At 37.7% G+C, this 26,879-nt stretch overlaps 1 protein-coding gene across 1 annotated transcript in view; it reads left to right on the forward strand.

The window, feature by feature from the left end:
* The window catches only part of GPD2 (glycerol-3-phosphate dehydrogenase 2), a 172,876-nt gene that overhangs the window by 56,039 nt on the left and 89,958 nt on the right, over nucleotides 1–26,879 (forward strand). The window contains exons 3-5 of the mRNA XM_007941812.2: nucleotides 8,456–8,580; nucleotides 9,854–9,951; nucleotides 11,108–11,271. Coding sequence (XP_007940003.1) covers nucleotides 8,456–8,580; nucleotides 9,854–9,951; nucleotides 11,108–11,271 — 387 coding nt within the window. The remainder of the gene's footprint in view (nucleotides 1–8,455; nucleotides 8,581–9,853; nucleotides 9,952–11,107; nucleotides 11,272–26,879) is intronic.

The raw sequence follows: 26,879 nt of genomic DNA on the forward strand, positions 1-26,879 counted from the left end.
GGTTTCCCTTTTCTTTGTTGAAGAGGGTCTGTGCAATCCTTCTGCCTAGTCCGCCATCTTGCCCCGCCTGCTTTTTTTTTTTTTTAATTGAAAAAAACAAATTGTGCAGAACGAGTTTGTTCATTTATTTGTGTTTAGAGTTTAGAGTTTCTGGTAAGAAGCATGGGACATTTTTAATAAATACTGTTGATTACCTGTGGGTTTTGTAACTAGGAAGCCAGTGATGGAGTATTTGCTCTTTCCTCCTTCTGTTTTGTTTGGACATCCCTCCTTTCTTTGGCCATTGGATATTTTTATAATAAAAGTGGACAAAAGAGTAAGCAAAACCAATTCCCTTATTGTCCTACACACTGCATTATTATAATTAATGTTACAACTTAATTGATTTTTATGCTTCCATAATCACATGTGTATTTAAGGAGCACAAAGTGTGTTAATGATATATTCTAACAAAGTATTTATATTAATTGTTTATTTCTTAGTATAAAAATAGAAATAGGTATTAAATAACCAATCCAATATTATACAATTCCATAAAACGATAATACCCACTAATAGAAAATGCCAGATCAAAGCATAGAATCTGACCCTCAGGATTAACAAGCCAGGATTACTCTGCAGCTCCATTGTTGTTGTTGTTATGTGCCGTCGAGTCGGCCCCGACTCATAGCGACCCCTCCTTGGGTTTCCGAGGCAGTATCACTACGGAAGTAGGATTGCCCAACCTTCCTTCCGAGGAGTGGCTGGTGGGTTTGAACCACCAGCCTTCTGGTTAGCAGTCAAGTGCTTTAGCCACTATGCTACCAGAGCTCCATAGGAGTGTTATTTTCCGGAGAAATTGATCTTTTTTTTAGGTGTTTAGCCTTTGAGTTAGTCTCTTTTCTTATTAATGGCCGTGGCTTTTGGAAATCCAGAGGTAAGTGCCCAAAGCTTTTCTAAAGAAAGATAAACTCGCCTTTCCTTAAACAACACCATTTTTCCTTCTTGGAGCATTTGGCTGTGGCTTTAATCCTAGGCTTATGATGCTAATATACAGTGTTTACACTTTCTCATTTGTAAATTATTATTTTGGTACTTCTGATAGTATGTTGTAGTGATTACTCTCATTTATATGAAAAAAAATACTATTTCTGAATATTTATTCTAACAGAATAGCTAAGGATGCAAAGTATTTAAGTGAACTTATTATTTTGCTGTACTATCTATAACATAAAAAATAGAAAATAATGCAGTGTTCAGCCATAGGGGATTGAATAAAAAAATTACTGTACATATCTAATGTAATATTCTCTAGGAAGTAAAACAAATTATAGAAAAATATTTATTGACATGAAAAGTTATTTGTACTAGGCAGTGTTAAATGAGAAAAATAGAATATGCAGTATGATCCTAGTTTTGAAAAAAATGTACACATACAGATTATATACGTGCATGGGCAATGTGAATATTTAAACACTCAAATGTCAGCTGTGGTTATCTTCTCAGTGGTGTGATTACAGGAGAGTTTTATTTTGTTCTCTTTGCTTCTCTACATTTATTATATTGAACAGTAAAGTTATTAAAATGTATTTCTATTCTATTTCATGTTGTGAAAGTTAAATGTTGTACCATTTCTCCCCTCGTGGTGTAATTATTCATCTATATTCATCCAACTGTCTCGATCCATAGATTAGTTTAGTTGAAAGTGTCTGGTAGCTAGACATTCTCAGGTCAGAAAAGGCGAGGCTGTAAAGAGCTGTATTTAGTTCATAATTTTCTGCAAATTATAGAGATCAGCATCTTATATCCCCACCCAAAAGACAATTTTAACTTGCTAAGAGATGCTTGGCTGCTAAATGTAAAGTTGGCAGTTTGATCCCACCAGCCACTGTGGTCCTGCCTGAGACCAGAAGAACAAGATGGTGCTCAGGGACGTCTACTGACTGCTCTGACCAATGAGACAGGGGAGGGTCCCACTTACAATGAGAGAAAAATGTGAAACAAAAGTCATTCATAAAAAAGACCAGGCTTAGTGGACTGATAGAAACTGAGGGAACCCCTCAGACTGTCACCTTAAGACATCCTTTTAAGCTGGAACTGAAGCCACTCTCAGAGGTCACCTTTTAGCGCAATAATAGATTGGCCTATAAAATAAACAACACTTACAAGGACTGTGCTCCTTAGAACAATCAACTGTATGAAACCAAACAGGCAACATTTGTCCATAGGCAAAGATGAGAAGGCAAGGAGGGGCAAGGCAACTGGACACAGGGAAGGGGGAAGGCATGGTGGAAAGGGGGAGAGTGCTGACACATTGCAGAGATCACACCCAGTGTCACGGAACAGTTTGTGTTTGAATCGTCTAATGGGAAACTAGCTTGCTATGTAAACTTAAAACAGTAAAACGTCCAGAAAGAAAGTTCTTTGTCTGGGCTGTAGTCAGTTAAGGAATATAGCTGTAAGAAGAAGTTGACTTTGTTCCTTTCCTTCTCCCACTGTCATGCAACATAAGTGGAAAATCCAGGAGCTCTGGTGATGCAGTGGCTAAGCACTCAGAAGCTAACTAAAAGGTGACGATTTTAACCTGTCCGGTGGCTCCGGATGACAAAGACCTGGGGATCCGCTTTCCTAAAGGTTACCAGTTTTATGCAAATAACACGCACATTATATGGTTTTTGCAGATTGCACCACCCCTTTGCAAGTTAGTTTCTATTGTACTATGCACATCTATGTGTGTATGCATTATTTACTTGGGCACATTATTTGTGAGGAAATATGATACAGCGTAGAAAATGCGATGGGTACAGTTCTTCTCTGTTACATGGGCTCTCAATGAGTTGAAAATCAACTTTACAGGACATAGCAACAAGTGCAAAAAAAAAAAAAAAAAAAAACCCACTGCCCTCGAGTTGGATCCTACTCATAGCGACCCCTCCTTGGGTTTCTGAAGCAGTATCACTACAGAAGTAGATTGCCCAACCTTCCTTCCCAGGAGTTGCTGGTGGGTTTGAACCGCTAGCCATCTGGTTAGCAGTCACATGCCTTAGGCCCTACGACATCAGAGCTCCCATAGCAGTTAAAAAATTTTAAACTTAAAAATCAAATAATAAAATTTAAATTTAAATGTTTAGAGTTTCTTTTTTTATGATTCAAGAAACTTTGGGGAATAATTATTTACGTTATAGTGTGCTTTAATATATGAATTTAGCTGTAACTTTGGGACTGAATTTTTATTTAACTGTTCTGGGAGGAGGAGCTCTGGTGGTAGTGGTTAAGGCATTTGGCTGCTAACCACAAGGTTGTTGGTTCAAACCCACCAGTCACTTCATGGAAGAAAGTTGAAGCAGTTTGTTTCTGTAAAGATTTATAGCTTTGGAAATCCAGTGGGGGTCGCTATGAGTCAGAACTGACTAAATGGCAGTGAGTTGTTGAGTTGTTGTGGGAGTATCATTTTTTTCCAGAAATTCTGGTTAGTAGCTCTTTGATTCTATGTTGGAAATAATAGGGCAAGAAAAATAGCCTGTTTTGACAGAGTGGCCCATTTTAAATTTTGTTGGTATTCACTAGGATTTCTCACATGTGAATAACTTTGAAAATGTCCAATACTTGCAAAAACAGTTTTGAGGCTTTAATGTGTTAGCTCTCACTTAAATATCCTGAAATATCCTCCTGAGATGGCTTGTTAATTCCTAGAACAGTCCTCTGCCTCACACTGTCTCAGTTTTGGGCAGAAAAAAATCCATCTTGACAGCTTAAGCTTATAAAATTCTCTTTATACTGCTCTCTAATACCCGTCTTCTACCTTGTGAGGCTGGAGCCTTGCCCCAGTCATGCTGTATGGTACTTGCCCTCTAAATGTTGTCCTACCTCCAGCCCTTCTCCCTCTTCTACCCACCTCCCTCATCCCTGTTGTTGTTATTTGCCATTGTGTCCGACTTGACTCATAGCGACCCCTCCTTGGGTTTCCGATGCGGTATCACTACAGAAGTAGATTGCCCAACCTTCCTTCCAAGGAGTGGCTGGTGGGTTTGAACCGCCAGCCTTCTGGTTAGCAGTCAAGTGCCTTAGGCACTACTCTACCAGAGCTCCTCCCTAATCCCTATAACCAGAGAAATTTTTCTAGAACATTAATCTGATTTTGTACCCTAAAAAGCCCTGGTGGCTTCCCTGATGGACAGTACAACAGTGTTCCTCAAAAGAACAGATGGCAACTTCTGAGAAATTTGAAATTTTATTCCTTTAATATGACAGGAAAAAAAATTAACAAGCACGCCTTGGTTCTTCTGAATGGATACCTTGTAATTGAATACAGTGCTCGTGTTCATGCCTGTGTTGCACTGATGCCATATCTTGTACTTTCTAATAAAGCGTTTTTTTTCTCAAACTGATTTATGACGTTCCTCCTGTCAGTTGCCATCAAATTGGCTCTGACTCATAACAACCCATATCCGTGCCATCTTCACCATTGTTGGCATGCTCAAATCCATTGTTATGGCCACTGTATGTTTGGAGTGCTTTCCAACCTAAAGATGTCTCTTCCAGCACTGTATTGGACAAAGTTCTGTTGTGATCTGAAGGGTTTTCCTTGGGTAATTTTCAGAAGTAGATAGCTAGACCTTTTGTTTCTTGTCTGTCTTAGTCTGGAAGTGCTCCTGAACCCTGTCCATTGTAGGTCCCCCTGTTGATATTTGAAATATTGGTACCATAGCTTCCAGTATCATAGAATTATACAAGACACCAACCATCGTGTGACAAACTGATAGATGGGTGATACATAGCCATATTCTCAGAATTCTGAGAAGTATTCTCTTTTTGAAGAGGTGTGCGTATTCAGTGTGAGAAACAATGGCCCACAGACAGGGTTCAGATGCCCCAATATGGAGGAATGATCCTTTGTGATCTGCTTTGCCAATTCTTTTCTTTCTCTTTTTAATTGTACTTTGGGTGCAGATTTACAAAGCAGATTTGTATTACATTCAACCATTCATGCACATTTGATTTCATGGCCCTGATTACCATCCCCAAGCATAAAAATCTCTACTCTCTTCTCTTCCCTGTGACTACCCCTTTCCTGTGCCCTTCTTATCTCTGCCCTCCTGTCTGTCCAGCTTTCCCTCTGCGTGAATGCTGCCCCTCTGGTGTCTCATGGCTGAATGATTTAAGGGGCACATCTCCCTAGAGTTGATGGGTGCATCACTCTGGGGTAGGTGTTCAGCATGTAGGTCTTTCTACTGTTGGGCTGAGAGCCAGTCCATGGAATTGAGTCCATTTCTAGGCCCAAAGGGTAACCTGGGGCCATAGTCTCAGGGGTTCCACCAGTCTCTATCCTACCAGTAATTCTGGTCATTTTTGTGTTCTTGAATTTTGTTCCACATTTTTCCTCCCAGTCTAAGGATCTTCAGTTTTGATCCCTTTCTGAATGATTTTTGCCAGTTCCTTTCTCTGGATCTCCTTTACATCATCTTGCGTACACTGTACTCTAGCCCCACGTAGCAAACATTCCCTAAAGAAGCTGAGCTATTTCAGGTGTTTGCTTTTTTCTTGCTTCAGCTGGTCTTTGCCAGTGAGAACACTTTTCCTTTTCTCCACCCATCCTGAACACATACTAATCGTTAGACTCATTCCTGAAGACCCACTGCCAGGGTACAATAAAAAACTCCCACTGTGGACAGTTATTCTTCACACAGAGAGTTGTATTATCAACAAACTCTTCCGAAATTAGTGGCTTTAAAACTATTTATTATTACTCGGTTTGAATCTGGACATGACTTAGCCAGGTCCTCTGACTCTTAGCTGGGTCACTCAGAAGGCTACAGTCAATCTTGAGGCTTAATTGGAAGGATCCACTTCCTATCTCACTCATGGAGTTGTTAGCAAAATTCGTTTCTTTGCTGGTTGTTGGGTAAGGCCTCAGTTCCTCATGATCTGCTGGCTGGAGGCCTCTCTTGGTTCCTTGTTGTCTCACAACAATATGACTTGCTTCATCAGAGTGAGTAAGCAAGAGGGCAAGAGAGAGAGTGCCAGCAAGAGAGAGAGCTAGAAGTCACAGTCTTTTGTAACTGAATCACAGAAGTGGCATACCATCACTATTACCGTATTCACTCAGAAGCAGTACTAGGTTCAGCCCACACTCGAGGAGAGGGGATTCAACAAGGGTCTGAATACCAGGAAGAGGGGGTAACTGGGGCCTTCTTAGAAGTCTGCCTTGTACAGTCCCTAGGGTCTGTAGGGCCCCATTGGACAGGCCCAGGTGAGGAACGCTTGCGCTGAGTGGGAATTTACTTTTCCTGTCTCAGTCTTATTTCCCTGCCTCTCATGGTGGGAGCATTTTAATGTTGTAACTGTGATGCCAGGTTTAAAGAGAGGTACAATGTAAATAATCTAGCCCTGAAATGCCATTTGAAAGTGAACTCCTTCATCTTATCTGCAACTGAAGAAAAAAATGGTCTATTTCCACTGGATAAAGAACTGTCTGTGTTGGACTAAGAAAAGGTGATAAGGTTCACCAAGACAGTGCATTTCTAAGAGAATTTCAAATGTAATTTTGACAATTTGTAATTTGAGCCTTTTGTCCTAAGTTTCACTTCTAAACCAGACCCAGTTGAGAGTCCTCTGTATTTTCAAATGTAGCACCTGCCCTTGTTTACTTGCCTTTTTCTGGGATGGACGCTAGTTGAAAACCTGGCTGTGCTTCATTCATTTCCAACACTAGTATGTTGCCTGGCACTTAGCCACAGTTTTCTTTTCAAAAATATGTACTGTGTTTGTATATTTTTGTAGTGTTTTTAATACTACATTTACTAAGCCACTGTCAATGGCTTTAATAGTTGAACACTTTACAATTCTTTTTCCGGCTTATATTTTATGGAGAGTGACCTGAGTCTACAGTGCTTGTAATTTCTGTGTTATTTTACTAGCTAATTAGGGCATAAGCAATTTCTGCCCTTGAATCAAAGTTCTCTACTTTTCTCTCTGGTTTCCAAACATTTTGTCCTTTTGAGTCAAGGGAATTGCCCTGATTTTATGATGACATTTGGGTACGATATTTAAACTGTTAAAAGTTATAAAAACGACCCTTTGGTATTAAATGTAATAAATGGCTCTGAATTGAATACATGCACAGGTTCTCTTATATGAGCTTTGTGAGCCCAAACTGCTCCAGTTACTTATTCTTATTGTAATTGAATTCTATGACATTCTCTCATTCCCTAAGAGTATGCCAGGAATTGCCCAGCCATGAAAATTCCTGTGGCTTGATGTTGACATATACTTTGGATCTTTGGAGGTTTTGGGTTTCATCTCTCAACTAGTGTATGGGACTTGTGGTACAGGGACAGGGATGTCTCTGAAAGAAAAACAAAACAAAACAAAACAATTTACAAAGACTTTTCTGAAAACTATCTCAAAGAGATTTATTATGATCTCCAAATAAAGGGAAGGTGGGTGTGGAGGCTAATAAACTGCCTTGACTTTGCCCAGCCTCACCTTACTAGTATTTACTTTCCTTTACTCTACACTGTGTTCATTGGTAATGACATGCATTTTTCTTTGCAATTCTAAACTGCTGTCATGCTTGCATGTTTTTAACTAGATCTAAACTCCTCAATATCAGAAGTTATTCTCTTTATTCTTCTGTTTTGATGTCTTCTGCCACCCTGTTTCCCATTGTGTACTTACTATACCACCACCCCAAGGGACTGGTGGATCAGTGGTAGGATTCTTGTCTTTCATGTGGCAGACTCGGGTTCAACTCTTGACCAATACATTTCATGCAAATCCATCATCTGTCAATGAATGCTTATATGTTGCTATGATGCAGAGCAGGTTTCAGTGGAGCTTCTAGACTAAGATAAATTAGGAAGCAAGGCCTGACAATCTACTTTGGCAAATTAGCCAATGAAAGCGCTGTGGTCCTATCCCTTTGTACGTGGAGTTGCTATGAGTTGGGGGCTGACTGGTCGGCAGCTAATAAGAACACATAGCATCACTCTAGACTCATTTCTAAATAGGTGATAGCGCATAGAAGGGTGTATAATCTACATTTATCGGTGGTATGTTAGAGGTCAGAGATGAGGGTCTGGAACAGTCTGGATTGTTACAGGGAGAGATGAAGCTGAGTCCCAGAAGACTTCCTGACAGAACTTGGCATGGGGAGACGTGGGTGCCAGGGTCTCCTGTGGCCTTCTAAAAGCACTGGTAGATGTAGATGTTCCTGCTGTGAAATTGTATTGTCATATTTTCTAGTTGTGATTCATTCACAGTTTAATATGCTTCTAGTTCTGGTTTGACTTTTCCCCCAGGAAGAGACTAAAATCTCTTCATTATAATATAGACAGTGTACTGCACTTTGAATACAAATTTATCCATGTTCACAGTAATTTTTCTTGTGATTGTCTCTACCCTGGAGAAGTGCCTTTAATGAATTACATACAAATTGTGTAATTTAAGAAGTTAATTTGGTTTTCTGGTTACACAGGACTAAAAACAGCCCTTGTAGAAAGAGATGATTTCTCATCAGGGACCAGCAGCAGAAGCACTAAATTGATCCATGGTGGTGTGAGATATCTTCAGAAGGCTATCATGAAGTTGGATATTGAGCAGGTAATTGTGTATGCTGGTTGTTAAACAAAAATTGCAACTATGCTTTTTTCTACCCAATTAAATGAGGTTTTTTTTTTTTTTCTTCTTTTATGGCTTTTAACATTTCTTCCTGTTGGAAGTACCTTTTTAGTGCTTTCTACGGCTATATCTTTCAGGAGAGGAGTCTCAGTTCTTTCCTGTAGTATGATGTTTATGGGTAATCAGGGACTTTTTCCACACAGGCATGTCAAAGTGGCAGATTTACAAAATCACTTTTGGAGGTGTTGCCTTTTAACAATTGTGATTGGGTTTTTGCCAGTTGCCACCAAATTGCTCCTTCCCAGGGAGATTTAGGGTAGCTGTGTTGTAATGCAGGGGGAGTGTCACATTGTTCCTCTTAACGGCAGCTACAGGCATGCACTCATCTTGTCAGTGACATATTCTTAAGGAAACGATGATCTGAGTCATGCTTTTCTTATGTCACACTTTATTGTGTCCAGTCTGCCACCATTTGAAAACCGCAGAGGCAGTGTGGAAGATGACATTTGCCAGAGGGGTGAGAAAAAAAGTCAGCTGAACTCTGTGCTTTTTGTACATGAAAAACACAGCAGCAGAGTCTTGACATTGTCAGTTTCAAATCTGTCTCCTTTTCTCAAGTTTCTCTTCAGCATCGTGATGGATGAAAGGAAAAGAGCATAGGCTTGAGAATCAGACGTGTAGTTATGTGTTCTGGCTTATTGACTCAACTTATATGAGCCTCAGATTTCTCATTTGTGAAATTAGTATTGTAATAGTAATGCTGGCTCTTCATAGGTATAATGAGGACTAAAGGAATTAAGACAAAAGTTTTTATACAATCTGTAAACTACTGTGCATCTGTTATGTATCATCCTTGCTTGGCTTAGTGGAGGCAAGGAAGAAACTTTGTGTGTGGATTTGAACAATCTATTATCTCTCACATGGAGAAAATATTATAGGGAATTGAGAAAAGGAACAGTAAAGAGAATGCAAGATAAATTGTTACAATAATATTGTAATTCAAGTCAAGGAAATATCTTATACCTGGGAACTCTGACAGCATGTTTTTCTCCTATGCAAATACAGTTAAGGTTTCTGAAAAATCTTTGAGCTTGACAGCATGATGTATTATTAGAAATTTGATTAGGAGGGAGCTATCTTCGCTCAGAGGTGGAGAGGGTTCTGTGTATCAATCAGTTGGCAGGGTGTCTATTTGCCATTTGAAAATATTATGATCTGTTACTGCCAAACTAATTTTCTCTGTTTTGCTTTTCAGTATAGGATGGTAAAAGAAGCCCTTCATGAGCGTGCCAACCTACTAGAAATTGCTCCCCATTTGTCATCTCCGTTACCTATAATGCTTCCAATTTACAAGTAAGACTTTTGATATCACCTGTGTACTATTTGCTTATCCAAGGTCAAGAGAACAACATAGTTTTAATGAAAATAAACTCTCCATATATATTTCTGAATATGGTTTTAATTGGTGCTACTCTTTAATCTAAGGAGCTCTGGTGGCATAGTGACTGCTAACTGGAAGGTTGGTGGTTCAAACCTGCCAGCCAGTCTGCAGAAGGCAGACTGGGCAATCTACTTCTGTAAAGATTTATTGCCTTGGAAACTCAAAAGTGGGTCGCTATGAGTTGGAAGTGACTCAATGGCAGTGATTTTTTTTTTTTTTAATCTTTAATCTTTTCCAAATATTTTCTTTTTGTAGTATTAAAAGTGTGGCTTTTTATAAACTACTTTCTACTGATTGACTCTAAGCACCAGCTCTTGAACGCAGCTCTGTTGTGCCTCTCTAATAAGTAACTTCCTCCTCCATTGACTGGTGAGCAGCTACATTTGTAGTGCAGAGCGTGAAAGGGTGATGTGTAGTGTATAAAGTGAAGGGTCAAAATGTATGCTGCTGCAAAATTGACCCCATCTTGTACCAACTCCAAAGCCAAGCATTTTGGGTTGTTTTAAATTTGCCAGTTGACTTTAAGTGACATTTGGATTGGAGGTGTCAATTTATAAATTGTAAACACTAATACAGGTAATTAGAAAGAGCAGATCATGTAATTCTTTTAGCTGTATGAGTGTTATGGGGGCCTAGAAACAGATTGTTTAATTTTGGTCAATCTTTTGTCATAGATTGCTTAGGACTTCTTAGACAGTGATTTTCAATCCTACGTTCACATTAGAATCAGCAGAGTTCCCATGCCAGGCTACATAAATCAATCTCTGCTCATGTGGGACCCAGGCATCAATATTTTTTCAAATATTCCTTAGAGAATTCTAATATGCAGCCAGGGTTGAGAACCACTGCCTTAGAGATGATTAATTAAAGTCTTGCTAATTAATTTACTTATATAATTGGGCTAAATTGGTGTCAGAAACAGGTATGCAGTTAGTTCTGTTTCTTTTGCAGTACACTGCTAGGTATACTTTGATCTTCTTAAATGGAAAACATTTTGTGATATAAAGTGACGTTCAATAATGCTAAAGTCTGTTTCTAAAGAAACTTTTACCCCTGTTTATGCTGTAGGTGGTGGCAGTTACCTTACTACTGGGTAGGAATCAAGCTGTATGATCTGGTTGCAGGAAGTAATTGCCTGAAAAGCAGTTATGTCCTTAGCAAATCCAGAGCCCTTGAGCATTTTCCAATGCTCCAGAAGGACAAACTGGTAGGGGCAATTGTCTACTATGATGGTATGTGATTTATTTTTTTTCTTTACAAGATACTCTTCTCTCACTTATGAGCCTTCTAATAAAATGTTCATGAGATAGTTTCCTTACATTTAATGCTTCATTTATACACACATACTCATCATTTTCTCTAATATTGGCTGAAAGGATCCCCATAATGTTTTACTTTCACTGTTGTTTTTTTTGCATTTTCCTTTCCTTCTTTGATTTCCACTTTGTATCTCGTGATTAGTTTGGTCCATTTTCTGACATACATATTTCAACCCCACCCTAATGCCATTTAATTTCTTAGATGTTTGCCAGTAATACTTGCCTTATGAATATATTATAATGTTGAAAGCTGCTGAGGATCTGTTAGATTTTCTAGATGAAACCTCTATTTTCAAGGGGTTATAAACTTAGGGAAAAAAATGCCCCCGGGCTGAAATTGACAAGTATATACTTTGCACAGGACATGATTCTTGAACATATAATTTATGTGCTAAAGGTGGTTGAACATTGCAACTGTTAAACCAAACCCTCAGCTTTTATTTCATATTTCAGATGTTTTCAGTCAGTGCTATTTCTTTAGTGTCCATGTACCATGTGTTCAGTGTTCATTCCCTTTTTATTTTTGGCATGTGAACAATATAATTTTATACACTTCCATTTGAAGGAACTAACCACTGACTATTATTCCAGATGGACCACAAACATGAAACAATACAAAACAAAACAAGCAGAGCTATTTGTGAAATTTTACTATCATTTGCAAAGTGTGTATAGAATTGGAAAATAGTTCAAAGACATCCACATAAGAGGAAGTAGCTGGAGACAATAATGATACATGATCAAAAAATTCTTAGGAATTTTGAGACACGAAGGACAATTTAGCCTTTATAGCCCAGGGAGTTTTTTGTTTTTGTTTTTCCCTATTATGTAATCTTTTGTATTTACTGTTGGATATTTAAAGCATGAAGAAATGTTTCTTTGTTTTCAAGAGATTTTGATATATATACTTCATATTATGGGATGTCTTCAGAGCCACCCCCACTTTTTTCTCCTCTTCCCAATATCTCCTCTTCCCAAATCAATTCAGCTGTCTGTTAGGCTTTTATTTGTGAAAGCAAAATATACACGTGTAAAAGGGGCAATGGAGACCAAAGTCAAGAAAATGCCCTAGCAGCAAGTGTAGTAGAAAAATCTTAAGGGTTTAGACAAACATTAAAAGCTAGAAAATGCACCATTTGCAGTGCCTTCCAACATCTGAGCACCACAGGGGGCCACTTAACTACATTTTTGGTACCCTCAATTGTGCTTACATGTTAAAGGACAACCTTAAATGTGAATTTGCTTTCTCTGCCTCAGACCTTTAATGTTAATCCATTGTAGCTTATTGGGTGATTACATTAAAGAGGGTTTGGTCCAGGAGGAGCAAGGAGACATTCTACAAATGGCATCTTGCCCATCCTGACGTGGAGTGTTTGTGCCCTTTGCTTCTTACCACTCACTGTTCCCTGCTGCACAGACCCATCTCAAATACTCGTTCAATTTCTCTACCTTGCGATGTACTAAGCACTACTTTTATATATTTATTAACTTGTGCATCTCCTTAAGAGGAATATTAGTAAATGTATACCTGAATTTGTGATATCCTGTCTTATTTGGTTGGCGTTGTTATGAATTATGGATTCTTTACTGATTCTCCATGGAGAAACTAAGGGAAATCTATGTCACTTAATGCAGAAGAAACATCACACTAAAATCAAGAGGAAGAAGAATTCTTAAATTCAGATATGGCCTTTATAGCATGTTGCAGGTTACAAAATTATGAGTTTAGCAAAGGGAATTTAAAACTTTTCAAATTATTATTTAAAATAGTTTCAAATTGCTATTTGAAAATCTTAAGCCTTATACTTATGGAGTAAAAATAATTATATTATAGCTTTTTTTCAATAAATAAATTGTTTTTTAAGCATTTTGTGAAATGATACAGTCTCAATTATGTCATGTTTGAGACGAGGTAAAATAAGAATGTGAAACAGGTTAGTTCTAGGCTTTCATGATTGTGTTCACAGAGAGAGAAAACTCCTACTTTACTGAATGGTGGGAGGATAAAATTAAATATCAACCTGGAAATAAGAGAGCAACGTGGAAGTAAAGGAATTACATGCCGCTAATACTGTGCTTAAAGAGAGAATGAAATGCTTCACCCTTTGACCAGAAAAATACCATTAGCATCCTGCTACTCATGTATTTCAGAGTGGAAAACATACCTTCCTGAATATTCACTATTGAAAAACCAAGCCTATAAGCTATAATCTATAAGATAAACATTCCTTAACAAGAGGACATTCACTTCATAAATAATCATTATGAAAATGTACCCAAATGATTTCAAGATGCATTTGAGCTGTTTGAAATAACTATTTTTGTAATGCCAGCCTTGAGAGAATCTTGATTATGATAAAAAAGTGTCATAAGTAATCAAGCAAACTTCTAAATGCTGCAAGAAGTTTTGGCAACTAAAAGCTATTATTAATACATTACACAGTCACTTCAGTACTAGGAAAAAAAAATGAAATGTAATAGTGTGAACATTTCAGGACAGAAATGACAGAGTGGGACAGAGTAGTAAACATTGCCATTCACTTGACTTAGACCAGGGACTGAGACAAACTGTAGGGTCCCCTCAACACAGAGATGTTGGGGCTAAAAGATGTTCTCTCTGAAGTACAAAATGTACAAAGGTCATACATTTTCTTCTTAATTACTCATAAGCACACTTAAACCCAAGTAAATACTGATGGCCCATAGCATATGATTAAGGCAAAATCTGTTCCTTCAAAAAACTTACAATGATAAGAAATTAAATTCCACATGCTTTTTGATGTGGTAATTATAGTGGCTATTCTATGCGTATCATTTGTATAATCCATTGGCACATTTTTATTATTAAGTGTAAGAGCAATAGACTTACACATGGAGGAATAACCATCATCTTTATTCAATATAGACAAAGGAAGTGTCAGATTTCTTAGTTGAATCCGTATGAAATGAACGTCAGCATAGGAAGTGACATACCAGGTTCTTTCCTCAGTTATATTTTCTTCTTTTATCCTGTTAGAGATAATAGCCGACTCACTCATTGCTGGAGACACATCTTAGTTTCTTTCGTATCAAGCTCCTTCCTCTCTCCTAGTAGAGACTCACCAGCTGGACTTTGGCCATGACCAATATCGCTACTAAGGAGGCTGCTAGGTAGACAGTATGGTGATTGGCCCAATTCTCCTAAACCAGGTATTTAAGGCACTACAGGCTTGTATGACTTTGCAAGCTGTGAGGCTGTGTGAACCAGCTGCTGGGGGCAGCTTATTTCCTCAGGAACTTTTGTCTTCTTTTCTCAACTTCCCTTCAGTCTTATAGCTCCCAGAGTGAATCTTTGGTGCCATGCTCATTGGATTCCAGTCATCCAATCCAGTGCACAAAAATGAGATATAATTAAAACTCATTAAATATTTAAAACCATTACATATCTCTATTAAACCTCTATAAAAAGAAACTGAAGAATAAAATAATAGCTGTACATACTTCTTTTCTATGACACAAGGCATTGACAGAGGGAGAAATGTCTGTTATTTCATATCAGATGATGCCCTAAAGTATTACTTATGCACATATGAAAAGAGCAACCTATAAGAAATTACATTGGCTTCCCTACTGTAAATAAAAGGTGGTTATAACCATGTTTCAAAGGGAGAATTAAAGCCCAGGTTTTACTAGAATATTCATTTTTATTCCAAGCTAAAACTCACAGCATACAAATAGATGAATTCAACTCGTGAGAGAGCAAAGCCAATTTAATCTCTGGCTCCCCTGAGGTAAATGTAGTTCACGGTCTTGCCCCCACCACAACCTCGGCTATAATCCCTGGCTCCTGGAGGTAAAAATGCACTGAAGTGAGGAAAATTCTGCAGCAGGATATAATGATCCAAAATGACAGGGACAATAATGACAATGAATTTCATGTCTCCCAGTCATGAGCTGGAGATGCTTGACTAGGCTGACTTATACAATTAAATTGTTACAGGTACAGCAGGAGACGCAGTTAGCTGTATGCTTTGGGGAACGATGCCTCTGGCAAAAGGCATATTGTGGAATCCAGACTCTTTTGTTAGGAGCAAACTATTACTCCTCTAGCCATGCACCCACAATTGTACACTTTGATAAAAGAAAGCCTAGGTTAAAGACAAATCTTTTAAGGTGCTGATTTTATCTACTTTGAAAGCTTAAAAAAATAATTACTCAATAACAGGAAGGTGATTTTTTTTTTTGGTTTTATATTGTCATTTTTTTTTTTGTTTTTCCACTGAGGTCTTGAAATGTAAGTCAAATCTAAAGATGGGGCCTTTAGTTCTCATTTACACTATTTACAAACATTGTTGACTTAATTAGGTGTTACCTAATTTAAATGACAGACACATTAGTTACTTCAGGGTAGTAAAAATAGGTTGAATACATAACTAAATATTGTGGATTTACAAACAAAATATCAGTCGTTATGCAAGTTTGGGCTTCATGTTCTTCATCCAAATCTTGGGAGGGTGGAACAGTATCTCCAAAGCCGAGTGTGTGAGTCTCTTTAGGCTCAAAAAAGCTTCCACTGTGGTGTAGGAAGAATATACTAGAACTTTTACTTAGACCTATTTTTATCAAGTTCTTTGTATGTATATGTTACATGTATTTTATATATATATATATATATATTTTTTTTTTTCAATGTCTGTCATCTGTAAGTACAGTCATACATGTATATATAATTTATAAGTAAACATTCATGTTGAGGATACAAGCTGACATTGACTTTATTCTTGGAGTGCTCCATTTAACTTCTGTTTTTTGGGCCAGTGCATTAGTATTTGGACATGCTTTTATTTTTTTGATGATAGACTAATTTGAATGTTTTCAAGAAAGGTTTATTCAATAAAAGGGAAATTTTCTCTAGGAGAATAAACACTACCAAATCCTTTCTTTCATTTCTCAAACTCTAATTTCTGGAAAGTTTGAGGCAGTTTTTTTTAAAGTAAAACATCACTATGTTGTTGTTATGTGCTGTCAAGTTGGACCCGACTCATAGTGACCCCTTGGGTTTCTGAGGCAGTATCACTACGGAAGTAGATTGCCCAACCTTCCTTCTAAGGAGTGGCTGGTGAGTTTGAACCGCCAGCCTTCTGGTTAGCAGTCAAGTGCCTTAGACACTATGCTACCAGAGCTCCTATTGATGAAAAGGGCATGATACATTGTCTACAATCTTAAGCATCACCATGCTTGAAAACTGCTTCCCAAAATAATGTAACATAGTTAAATGATCAGTGATATCGAAATAACTAACTTTAATTTACATATTTTACTGTGTTTTGAGCACCGCATTACACATCCATTAATTTAGACTTACAATATCTAACTCACAGGATGTTTTGAGAATTAAAATTAACTAGTAAATGTAAAATACCTTATTTAAAAAAAAAAAAAAAACCTCACCGCCGTCAAGTGGATTCCACCTCATAGTGACCCCTCCTTGGGTTTGTTTCTGAGGTGGTATCACTACGTAAGTAGATTGCCTTTCTCAGAAGTCTTCCTTCCGAGGAGTGGCTGATGGGTTTGAACTGCCAGCCTTCTGGTTAGCAGCAAATGCCTTAGGCACTGCACCACCTATAAGTACAAAATATTATTCAAATATTAATTGTTTTGTTTGAGTCGAATTTATGGATACTCTCTAGTTCAACAAATTTCTACGATTTGTGTGAATGTCCCAGAGTAAAACATCAGTTCCACAATTGGAAGAAACTTCCAGAGAAATTTGCAAAACGTTCTTATGAGAAAAGAAAATATTATGCATATAAACATACTTCAGGTAAATATATAATCTTTGAAATTTCAGGATAAAAAAAGTGATATTTTAAAAGAATTTTCTCTCAAATTATCCAACTCTTGGACATTGATTAGAATACCAAATGGCATATGATAAGGAGAGTTAATTAAAACAAGGTATTTGTTTTAATATTTCTCCCTCTACATAAGAAGCAGTTTTGTACTTATAAATTGAATAATTTTTCATCTTCGTTTTGTAATGTCAAATTCTCCATTGTATTTCTCCTCTTATTTTCTGTGAGTTACATAAATGAAACTGACATTATTGCTCATATAGCAGGCATATTTTTTTTTTTGCCCCCAAATGCTGCCTTTTTGCTATTCAGTGTATCCAGATACCAACTAATGCTAAATGAAGTTTGACATGTACCCCTAAGAAACAAAACTTATAAATTGTGGCTTCAAATGGAACCTTGAATAAATAGGACACATTGTGTCTGCTCAGGCTAACATCCAACATATGCTTTAGCTTCCTGATGATGAGACACAGTGAAATAACCCCTAGGATAGTTTGCAATTGTTTATTGCTCACTTGACTAGCATGTATTAAATACCAGGCTTTCATTTCCTTATAATTAGTTTAAAAAAAAATCAAAAAAAGCACACAAAAGTAGATTTGATAAGGTATAACATACTGAGATAATAGTCATGTATATTGTAGTTTGTGTATAAAAACATAACATGCTAAAAATTTCCCAATAGTAGGTTATACAGGTAAATTTTTAAAATATGTGGTTCTGGTGCGTTCCCAGTAAGTTATCTACCTCTCCTACTATGTTGCTCAACTGCCTCTTTTTAGAAAGTTTCTAGTCTAGGATCAAAGGCAAAAGCTTTTTATCAAAAGTCTCCATACTGTATTCCTCCCAGTTTACTGGTCCAACCAAACTGCATGTGTGGAATTCCTATTTGCTGGGCCCTGTGTCTAGCATCAGGGCCAGATGCACTAAAGACAGAGCTGGCAGGCTTTTGAGAGCGTCACTGCATATCTGGCAAAAGACAAGATTCCTGTTATATACAATGTCTTAATTTGCTTAGCAAAGTATGGTTTTCAAATAATTTACCTCAATTTATCTTTGTAACAATTCTGTATGGATGCTGAGATAAAGGGATAGTATGATTCCTTTTTATAGGATGTAATTGGTTTAAATATCTAGATCAATATTCTAGATACATGGAATGTGAAAGTAATTGTTTTGTTTTTTACAAAGAATTTTCCAGATTGTAGATTATAACTGCATGGCTTATTTCAACTACATTTGGCTTTGTCACACACTCAAAAAAAAAAAAAAGAAAAGAAAAGCCAAAGAGTTCAACAAAGTATACACATTTTTATTACGGAAAATTTCAAGCATATGTAAAAGTAATGAGAATAATACAATTGAACTTTCAGTTTCAGCACTTACCAAGTCATGGTCAAACTTTCATGTGTACTCCTATCTGCTCTCCCCTCTCCAGGATTATTTTCAAGAAATTCTCCAGTAATATATATTTCTTCTACGAATATTTTAGTGTATATCTTTAATGTTAAAGACTCTCTTTCAAACACAAGAACACCTAAAATGTTTAACAATTCCTTTATATCAAATATCTCCCATGTTTCCATGGCCCCAGTAGTCTCATAACCTTAATCAATTCAACTCCTGATTAAAATAACCAACCTATGAAACAAACAAAATCCTAGTTAAGATTCTTATGTGTCAATTCATTCTTTTTATTGGATAGGTTTTTCATTCCTTCCTTCCTTTGTTTTCCTCATGGTTTCATTTTTAATAGGGCCCCTGTATTTCTTGTGAATTAATAGGCTTGTACCATTAATCAGTTGCTGTTTAAAACAATTGATTATTATCTCTTAAAGTTCTGGGGATTGATGACTCTCACTTGACGTCCCTCATATGACTGTAGTGAGATGGTGGCTTAGGCTAGTCTTCTGAAGACTTTTACTTCTTTGTGTGGTAGCTGGGCTGGGAAGACTGGAACACTTGGGAAATGGACAGACATCTCTCTCTCCCTCTCCCTCTCTCCCCCTCCTCTCTCTCTCTCCTTCTCTCTCCCTCCCTCCTAATGGCTTCTCCATATTTACTCCTTTGGGCTTTTTCACAGAGCTGTCAGACTTTCTACTTGGTAGCTGGCTTACCTCAGTGAGTACACCAAAGCAGCAAGGCAGAAAGTGCAAGGATTCTTTCGATCTACACTTGGAAGGGGCAGGTCACTTCCACTACATCCTATTAATTAAAGTGACTCACTGGCCAACAAAGATTTAAGGGAGGGGATGTCACATAGGTGAGAAAACCAGGGGGCATATTTTATTGGGAGCAGGTGAGGCATCTTTGATAGATAATTAGGTACAATGAGACTGGATCAATTTGCAAACTAGTCTTGTTTTGTCAGAAGTACTTCATAGATTGTGGTATGAGTTTCCATGACAAGTCTTTTTGCCCTGTTTTATTAGTCATTATTATTATTGCCTATGTCAGTTAATTTATTAAGGGTTATGAAAAGGTACTTTTCTAATTCTATCATTCCTTCTTTACTTATAGTAGTATTACTTATAATTTGCCAGTATCAATTACTTGCTAACTCTGAGATACATTTTATATAAGAAAGTCTGAATAAAGGCATGATTCGTTCCTTTTATTTACTACTTTTAAAAAATGAGTTAGTTTTCTACCATCCTCTAAAACTGACAAGGTGGTTTTTTTTTTAATCATGAATATGAATTTATGGATTTAAATATCTGTGATGTGTTTCAGTCCATCATCAGAGTTATTGATGGTTAGATTGCCCTATCTCTGACCCATAGGCACCTCCTCATATTAACTTCTGAGCCCTTTTGTTTTCTCTCATTGGTCTGTGGTGACTTATTTATTATCTGCTATGACAGGATATTTCAAGCTCATCTTGAAACTTTCCTGCACTAGACATGTTGCTGTTGTTGTTATGTGCTGTCGAGTTGGACCCGACTCATAGGGACCCCTCCTTGGGTTTCCAAGGCAGTATCACTGCGGAAGTGGATTGCCCAACCTTCCTTCCGAGGAGTGGCTGGTGGGTTTGAACCACCAGCCTTCTGGTTAGCAGTCAAATGCCTTAGGCACTATGCTACCAGAGCTCCGCACTAGACACAGAAGCAGCTATTTCTCTAATACGCTGTTCTGGTTACCTCTGTGCTGCTCTAACAGAAAATACACCGCAAATGGAATGGGTTGAACGAACAGGAGTTTATTGTCTTATAGTTCGGGATGTTAGAAGTCCGAGTTCAAAGTGCCAAGCTCTATGGGCTGTGTAAAAACCCTTCGACCTTGGGCCTCAGCTCTGCTTTTTGCTCATGGCCCACTGAAGCTAGAGGCGTCTTTTCACTCAGGCAGCTACTGGCTGCTGAGGCTGACAAGCCCAAGGTTAACAAATAAAATGGCACAGTCCCAATGTTACCAAATCACATGTCAGGCCACTAATTCAAGTCCATTGAAAGTCCCAGGATTGGCAGAGCATGGCAGGCTGCTGAACAATGACTTGGCTACAGGCAGGGTTCAATCGTGCCATAAGCTAGAGACCATTCCCCAAGACTTCTTATATACAGGAAACAGACCACATCCCTACAGCAGCTACTCAGCTGCTCCCAGTAGATTCCACTATGGAGATGAATACCAGTCTCATCATAGAGAGCCTAGCCACTCAGATAGGCCCAGCCAAGTTGACACACAGACATAACCACCACATGCGCCTTAGTTCCTTCGTATGGAAATATTAACCAGAGACCATGCTCCAATTGCTATGAATGCTTATTGCTCCTGAATTGCTCATTATGCCTAGGTCTTTTCATTAGAAAATGCTGGGAAAAAATTTTGTTTAAAGAAGAGAAACAAGATGAGTTATCAGACACAGTTTACTTCAAATCCAGGAGTACAAGGTTTTTACTTAACTTTATCAATCACACTTTCAAATGTATTATCACCGAATAGAGTTTACGATTCTTTTTTGTTGTTCTTATGGACTATGCCAGTGGGGCTATATAGACTCATTACTGTCTTTAAAAGCTATTTGACATAGTTCTGATCTCAGTGGTTAGGCCACCAACTGAAGACAGTAGATGAGTTTCATTTTGTGAGTTTCATTTAGATCATTGTTGTTATGTGTGGTCGAGTCGGACCCAACTCATAGTGACCCCTCCTTGGGTTTCCGAGGCAGTATCACTACGGAAGTAGATTGCCCCGGATTTTTTTTTTTTAAAGTTGTACTTTTTGAAAGTATAATTATGTAAAATAGAGTTTCAAATGAGAAAACCAGAATGAAAAGAAGACTATTCTAACAAAATTAGTTTCTCTCCCTGTCCCCTCCATCCTATTCCTTTCTTGCCCCTAAAGTTGACCTTTTTTGTTGTTGTTGTTATTTCAGAACTTTGGTTTAGCCATTCATTGTGTATGCTTGTATGCTTGTGTGTATATGTTATTACTTGTTTTTGCTCCCCTTACCACTTCTTAGATGATAATAGTGCCTTGCTTTCTTCATCTAATACAATATGTATCTCATGTCACATTAGTATAAGAGACTGCAAAGTTTTGAAAAGATGAATTTAAATGACTCCAGGGACCAAATTTCATGGAATTCAATTTTATTTTAACTACTTATGCCAAATATACCCACTGCTGCAGCGACATCAGTAAATCACATTTCCATCTTACTTTTTATAAGTGAAAATGACATCTTCTCTCTTTAGGCACCACAAAACAGTAGCACAGCCACTAGTTTTATTTGTACAGAAAGCTTAAAGTTAGGCTGTGAGTCTCAAATGCTATTATAATTATGTAAAATATGCCCTGATTTGTTTAAATCTACTAAGACCAAGTTTATATCATCTATTTACCTTGAATGCCAGTCTGCTTAGTCAGACTAAATGCTCGTGGTAATTATAGTCATCAAAATAGATGGGTCTATCTTATAGTAGTAAATGAAACTATATTTCTTGGTAAATTTTTATTTTTATATGCTTCATATTAATAATGCTTACAAAAAAAATCGAAGCTGAAACTAATTGTAGTTTAAGGTTAAGATTTAAAATTGTTAGAGACTTTTTTGAAGCTTAAAGTAACTTTCACTCTCAAAATTCACTGTCATCGAGTCAGTTTTGACTCATAGTGACCCCCACTGGGTTTCCAAGGCTGTAAATCTTTATGGAAGCAGATTGCCTCATCTTTCTTCCTCTGAGCAGCTGGTGGGTTCAAAGTACCGACCTTTTGGTTAGCAGCCAAATGCCTTAACTGTTACACCACCGGAGCTCCTTAAGGCATTAGTTCAGTGCATTTATCTCAGAGTAATTCTCCTTCCATAACAGAATCCAAAAGTCACATTTGGAAACAAGGGGAGAAGGAAACAATTGCCATTGGAATATGGAGAAATAAATAGGGAACAAAAAAATTATGATGATTGGTCTTCAGGAACTGATTTTCTTGCTATTTTACTGTACTATGATATAAATAGGAGCTCTGTTAGCATAGTGCCTAAGGCATTTGACTACTAACTAAAAGGATGGTGATTCAAACCCACCAGCCACTCCTCAGAGGGAAGGTTGGCAGTCTACTTCCATAGTGATTCTGCCTCGGAAACCCAAGTAGGGGTTGCTATGAGTCAGGTCCGACTCTACGGCAGTGAGTTTGGTTTTTGGTTTATAATATAAATGCCTCATATATCTGTAGGCAGGGTCCCTAGGCATCCCCTGTTCTACCTAGTCTAACATGGTTTTTAAGCATCTTTTCAAAGGGAATCAAGAGTGTAAATATTTAGGAAAAAAGAAAGAAAAACCAGAATAAGTCCATTTTGGACTTGCTCTACACACAGCACAGAGCAGCTTTCTTAGTGTAATGGAAAGCCAATCTGGCATTATGCATTTAACCTCACCAGAAATAACAGGAATAAAAATATCTCTTCAATAAAAAAAAAAAAAAAAAACCTCACACTTTAGTTTCCACTACCAGTTCTACAACTTGCCTTGCAAATGTAATACAGAGATAAGAGTGTGAAAAAAGTAATTGGTACATAGTTCTTATAAATAAAACTAACCCCTTGCTAGAGCATATTCTCTGAAGCCAAATAGGCCACTATTTTAGAATGTGAATTTTCAAACTACTTTCTTTATTACTATTAATATCTACTCAAATCACACTTTATATTAACAAACTACTCCTTAGATCATTATATCCACCACAGAAAGCATAAACCACACAGTAACCATTTTTTTAAACTCAGCCCTGCTCGTTAAACACACACACATAGACACACACACAAACTAACTTTCCATACAACCTAAATAACTTGCTCTTTTATAGTCAGAAACCAAATTAGTGCTTTTGCACCATTAGAAAAGGATTAACAATATCTGTTTTGCTGTCTATTCAGCAAAGTAAGTCTTTGAGAAGAAAATGATAAACATATATATTAATTAGAAGAAAGTAACTCTTGGATTAAGAACAAAATCAAGTAACTTGTACTTCCATCACAAGGGAAAGTAAAACTGCGTGAGTCACCAAGTCCAAGTTGTGATGGAGAAGAGCGGTTGCGGTTGAGCTGACTCCGCCTCTTGGCAACCCCATATGTGTCAGAGTAGAACTGTGCCCCAAAGGGTTTCCAGTGGCTGGTTTTTGGATGTAGATTTCCTGACCTAACTTTGAGGCACCTCTGGTTGAACGTGAACCTACAGCCTTTGGTTAGCAGTGGAGCGTTTGTCCCACCCTAGATTCTTACAGTAGACCTAGGCTGACTGAAAAAGGCAAGGGGAAGAGGCTCTTAACAGTTCCTGGTCTTGATAATTCTCAGTGCAAAGCACTGTACTGAAATTCCTTTTGGTAAAAGGAAGGGTATGAATATATTATCTTCTAAACGATAATCTGGGAGGAAATGGGGAATATGCTTAAGGGGTCCTGAATTTCTGTTCATTGATTAAAAAACCTTTCAAAATGGGTAGTGGTGATGGTTTTACAGCATGGCAAATATAATGCTCCTACACTGTACACTTAAACCTTTCATGACCCGTAGGACATACAGTGTTCATCTACATTTCCTGCCTCTGTAAGTAGGAAGCCACCATCCCACTTTTAGTGTACGCTGCCATCTGGTTGTTGTTGTTATGTGCCGTCATGTTGGACCCCACTCATAGCGACCCCTCCTTGGGTTTCCAAGGCAGTATCACTACGGAAGTAGATTGTTCCATCTTCCTTCCGAGGAGTGGCTGGTGAGTTTGAACCGTCAGCCTTCTGGTTAGCAGTCAAGTGCCTTAGGCACTATGCTACCAGAATGTAACTACATGAATCTGAAAAAATTCACCTCATCCCACTAAACCCAGGACCAGAGACCCCTCAGGACAAATGGACCCTATTCATTGTATCAAAATCCATATTACCTCAATTTTTCTTTTCATTTAATTTGAAATGCCTTCTGTTACTGAAAACACATGGTTTCAACAACAAAAATCAAAGCAGAAAGTAATTTGGTCTTGAAAGGATTAAAAATACTTTAAATGGCAAGATTTTTTTGTTGTATATATTTTATCCCAATTTTAAAACAGTAATCTGCATATAGTCAGGATTTATACATTGAGTAAATCCACTCGTCCTATCCCTTAAAGCCTTCAGTATGGATTACATAACAATATAAAGAAAAATCCTCATACCTGTACCAGTAAAGCAACATCATGATAAACAGAAGTTGTCAAGGATTTCATTTTTCTTGGATCCACAATTTTCGCCTGGGGAACCAGTAGTCAATAAATAAAACACTGTATTGCATTGGGCAAAACTGCTGCAAAGGACCCTTTAAATAAAATACTGAAAAGCAACGTTGTTGCTTTGAGAACTAAAGTATACCTGATTCAAGCCATGATATTTTCAGTTGCCTCATATGCCTGTGAAAGCTGGGCTGTGAATCAGAAAGAGTGCAGAAGAAGTGATACCACTGAAGTATGGTGTCGCCAAAGGATATTTAGATATTTCATGGACTTCCAGAAGAATGAACAAATCTGCCTAGGAAGAAATAGAGCCAGGATGTCCCTTAGAAATAAGGATGGCAGGACTTCGTCTCACGTACTTTGGACATGTTATCAGGAGAGACCAGTCCCTGGAAAAGGACATCATGCTGGTAAAGTAGAGGGTCAGTGAAAAAGAGGAACATCCTCAACACATGCATCGACACAGTGGCTGCAACAATGGTCTCAAACATAGCAACAGCTAGGAGGCTGGCGCAAGACCAGGCAGTGTTCTGTTGTATTGTACACAGGGTCAGTATGAGTTGGTGCTGACCCCTAACAACCACAAGAGTTCCAGAAGCGAATAAAATAAACCTAAATGTTCTTTTTCAGCAGCTGCCTAGCCCAGTACCACTTCAAAAATAAATAACCATACAAGCAAGTTCTTATTGTATAAAGCAAGGTTAATATACATTCTTGCTTTTCCCCCTCTATCTTACTTCTACTTGTTCATTTCTATTTCTCGTCACTCCTTTAGAGAAAACTGGCATCTTTGTGATCCTTAAGGATGAAGAGAGAGAAACACACTCCCCCACTCAATTATATCTGATTTTTAAAACAAAATGTAGTTGTAAAGGGCCTATTTAAAAGAAATGAAGCAGTCATGAGACAAAGTGTATGTGAACTGCTGTATGGAAAGTGTATTTGCTCTGTAAATTTTCACCCAAATCAAAATAAAAATTAAAAGTGATGCATAAACATTATTAAAACAAACATAAAAGAACAAGCATACAATTTTGAGTAATACTTAAAATAATATAAATACCTAGATGCAATTAAATGCCTTACTTACTAAAGTTTAATTGTTTTAATTTGTTACATTTCCAGCTTAATATAATCTTAGGTCATCTCTTCTCTGCACTCCACCTAAAATGTGAATAGAATTAATTCACCCCATACATTTTAATTTAGACAACACTTTCCTGACACTGATCCTCTTTTCTTTTTGTTATTCAGTATCTGAGTTCAACAAGCTTTTAAATGCATGTCACATTTTTTGAGATAGAAAATATAGCAGCATAAATTGGAGATGCTAGAGGGAGCATGGAAAGAGATGTTGAGGATATATTTAGTTTGGACATCTTTAGATCATTCAGGTAGAGAGCCTCCAGTAGAGAGCTATATGGTCCTGACAGTCAAGAAACGTCTGGAAGAGAACATGGAGTTGTTAACATACTTATAATTTGAGGCATATGTGTGGAACATTCATGCAGGGAATTTCTTTCTTTCCATATTGTTGTTGTTAGGTGCCGTCGAGTCTCTTCTGACTCATAGTGACCCCATGCACAGCAGAACGAAACACCACCTGATCCTGTGTCAGCTCCATGATCCCTGCTATACTTGAGCCCATTGTTGCAGCCACCATGTCAATCCATCTCGTCGAAGGCCTTCCCCTCCTTTGTTGACACTCCACATTACCAAGCATGACATCCTTCTCCAGGGAATAGTCCCCTCTGACAACATGACCAAAGTAGGTGAGAAGAAGTCTGGCCACTCTTGCTTCCAAGGAGCATCTCGGCTGCACTTCCTCCAGGACAGATCTGTTAGTTCTTTTGGCAGTCCATGGTACCTTCAGAATTCTTTGCCAGCACCACAACTCAAAAGCATCAACTCTTCTTTGATCTTCCTTATTCATTGTCCAGGTCTCACATGCATATGAGGCGATTGGAAAATATCATGGCCTGTGTCAGGC

Source organism: Orycteropus afer, unplaced genomic scaffold (assembly GCF_000298275.1).
Source record: "Orycteropus afer afer isolate SDZICR_OR568_19922 unplaced genomic scaffold, OryAfe1.0 scaffold00084, whole genome shotgun sequence".
NCBI classification, from domain to species: domain Eukaryota; kingdom Metazoa; phylum Chordata; class Mammalia; order Tubulidentata; family Orycteropodidae; genus Orycteropus; species Orycteropus afer.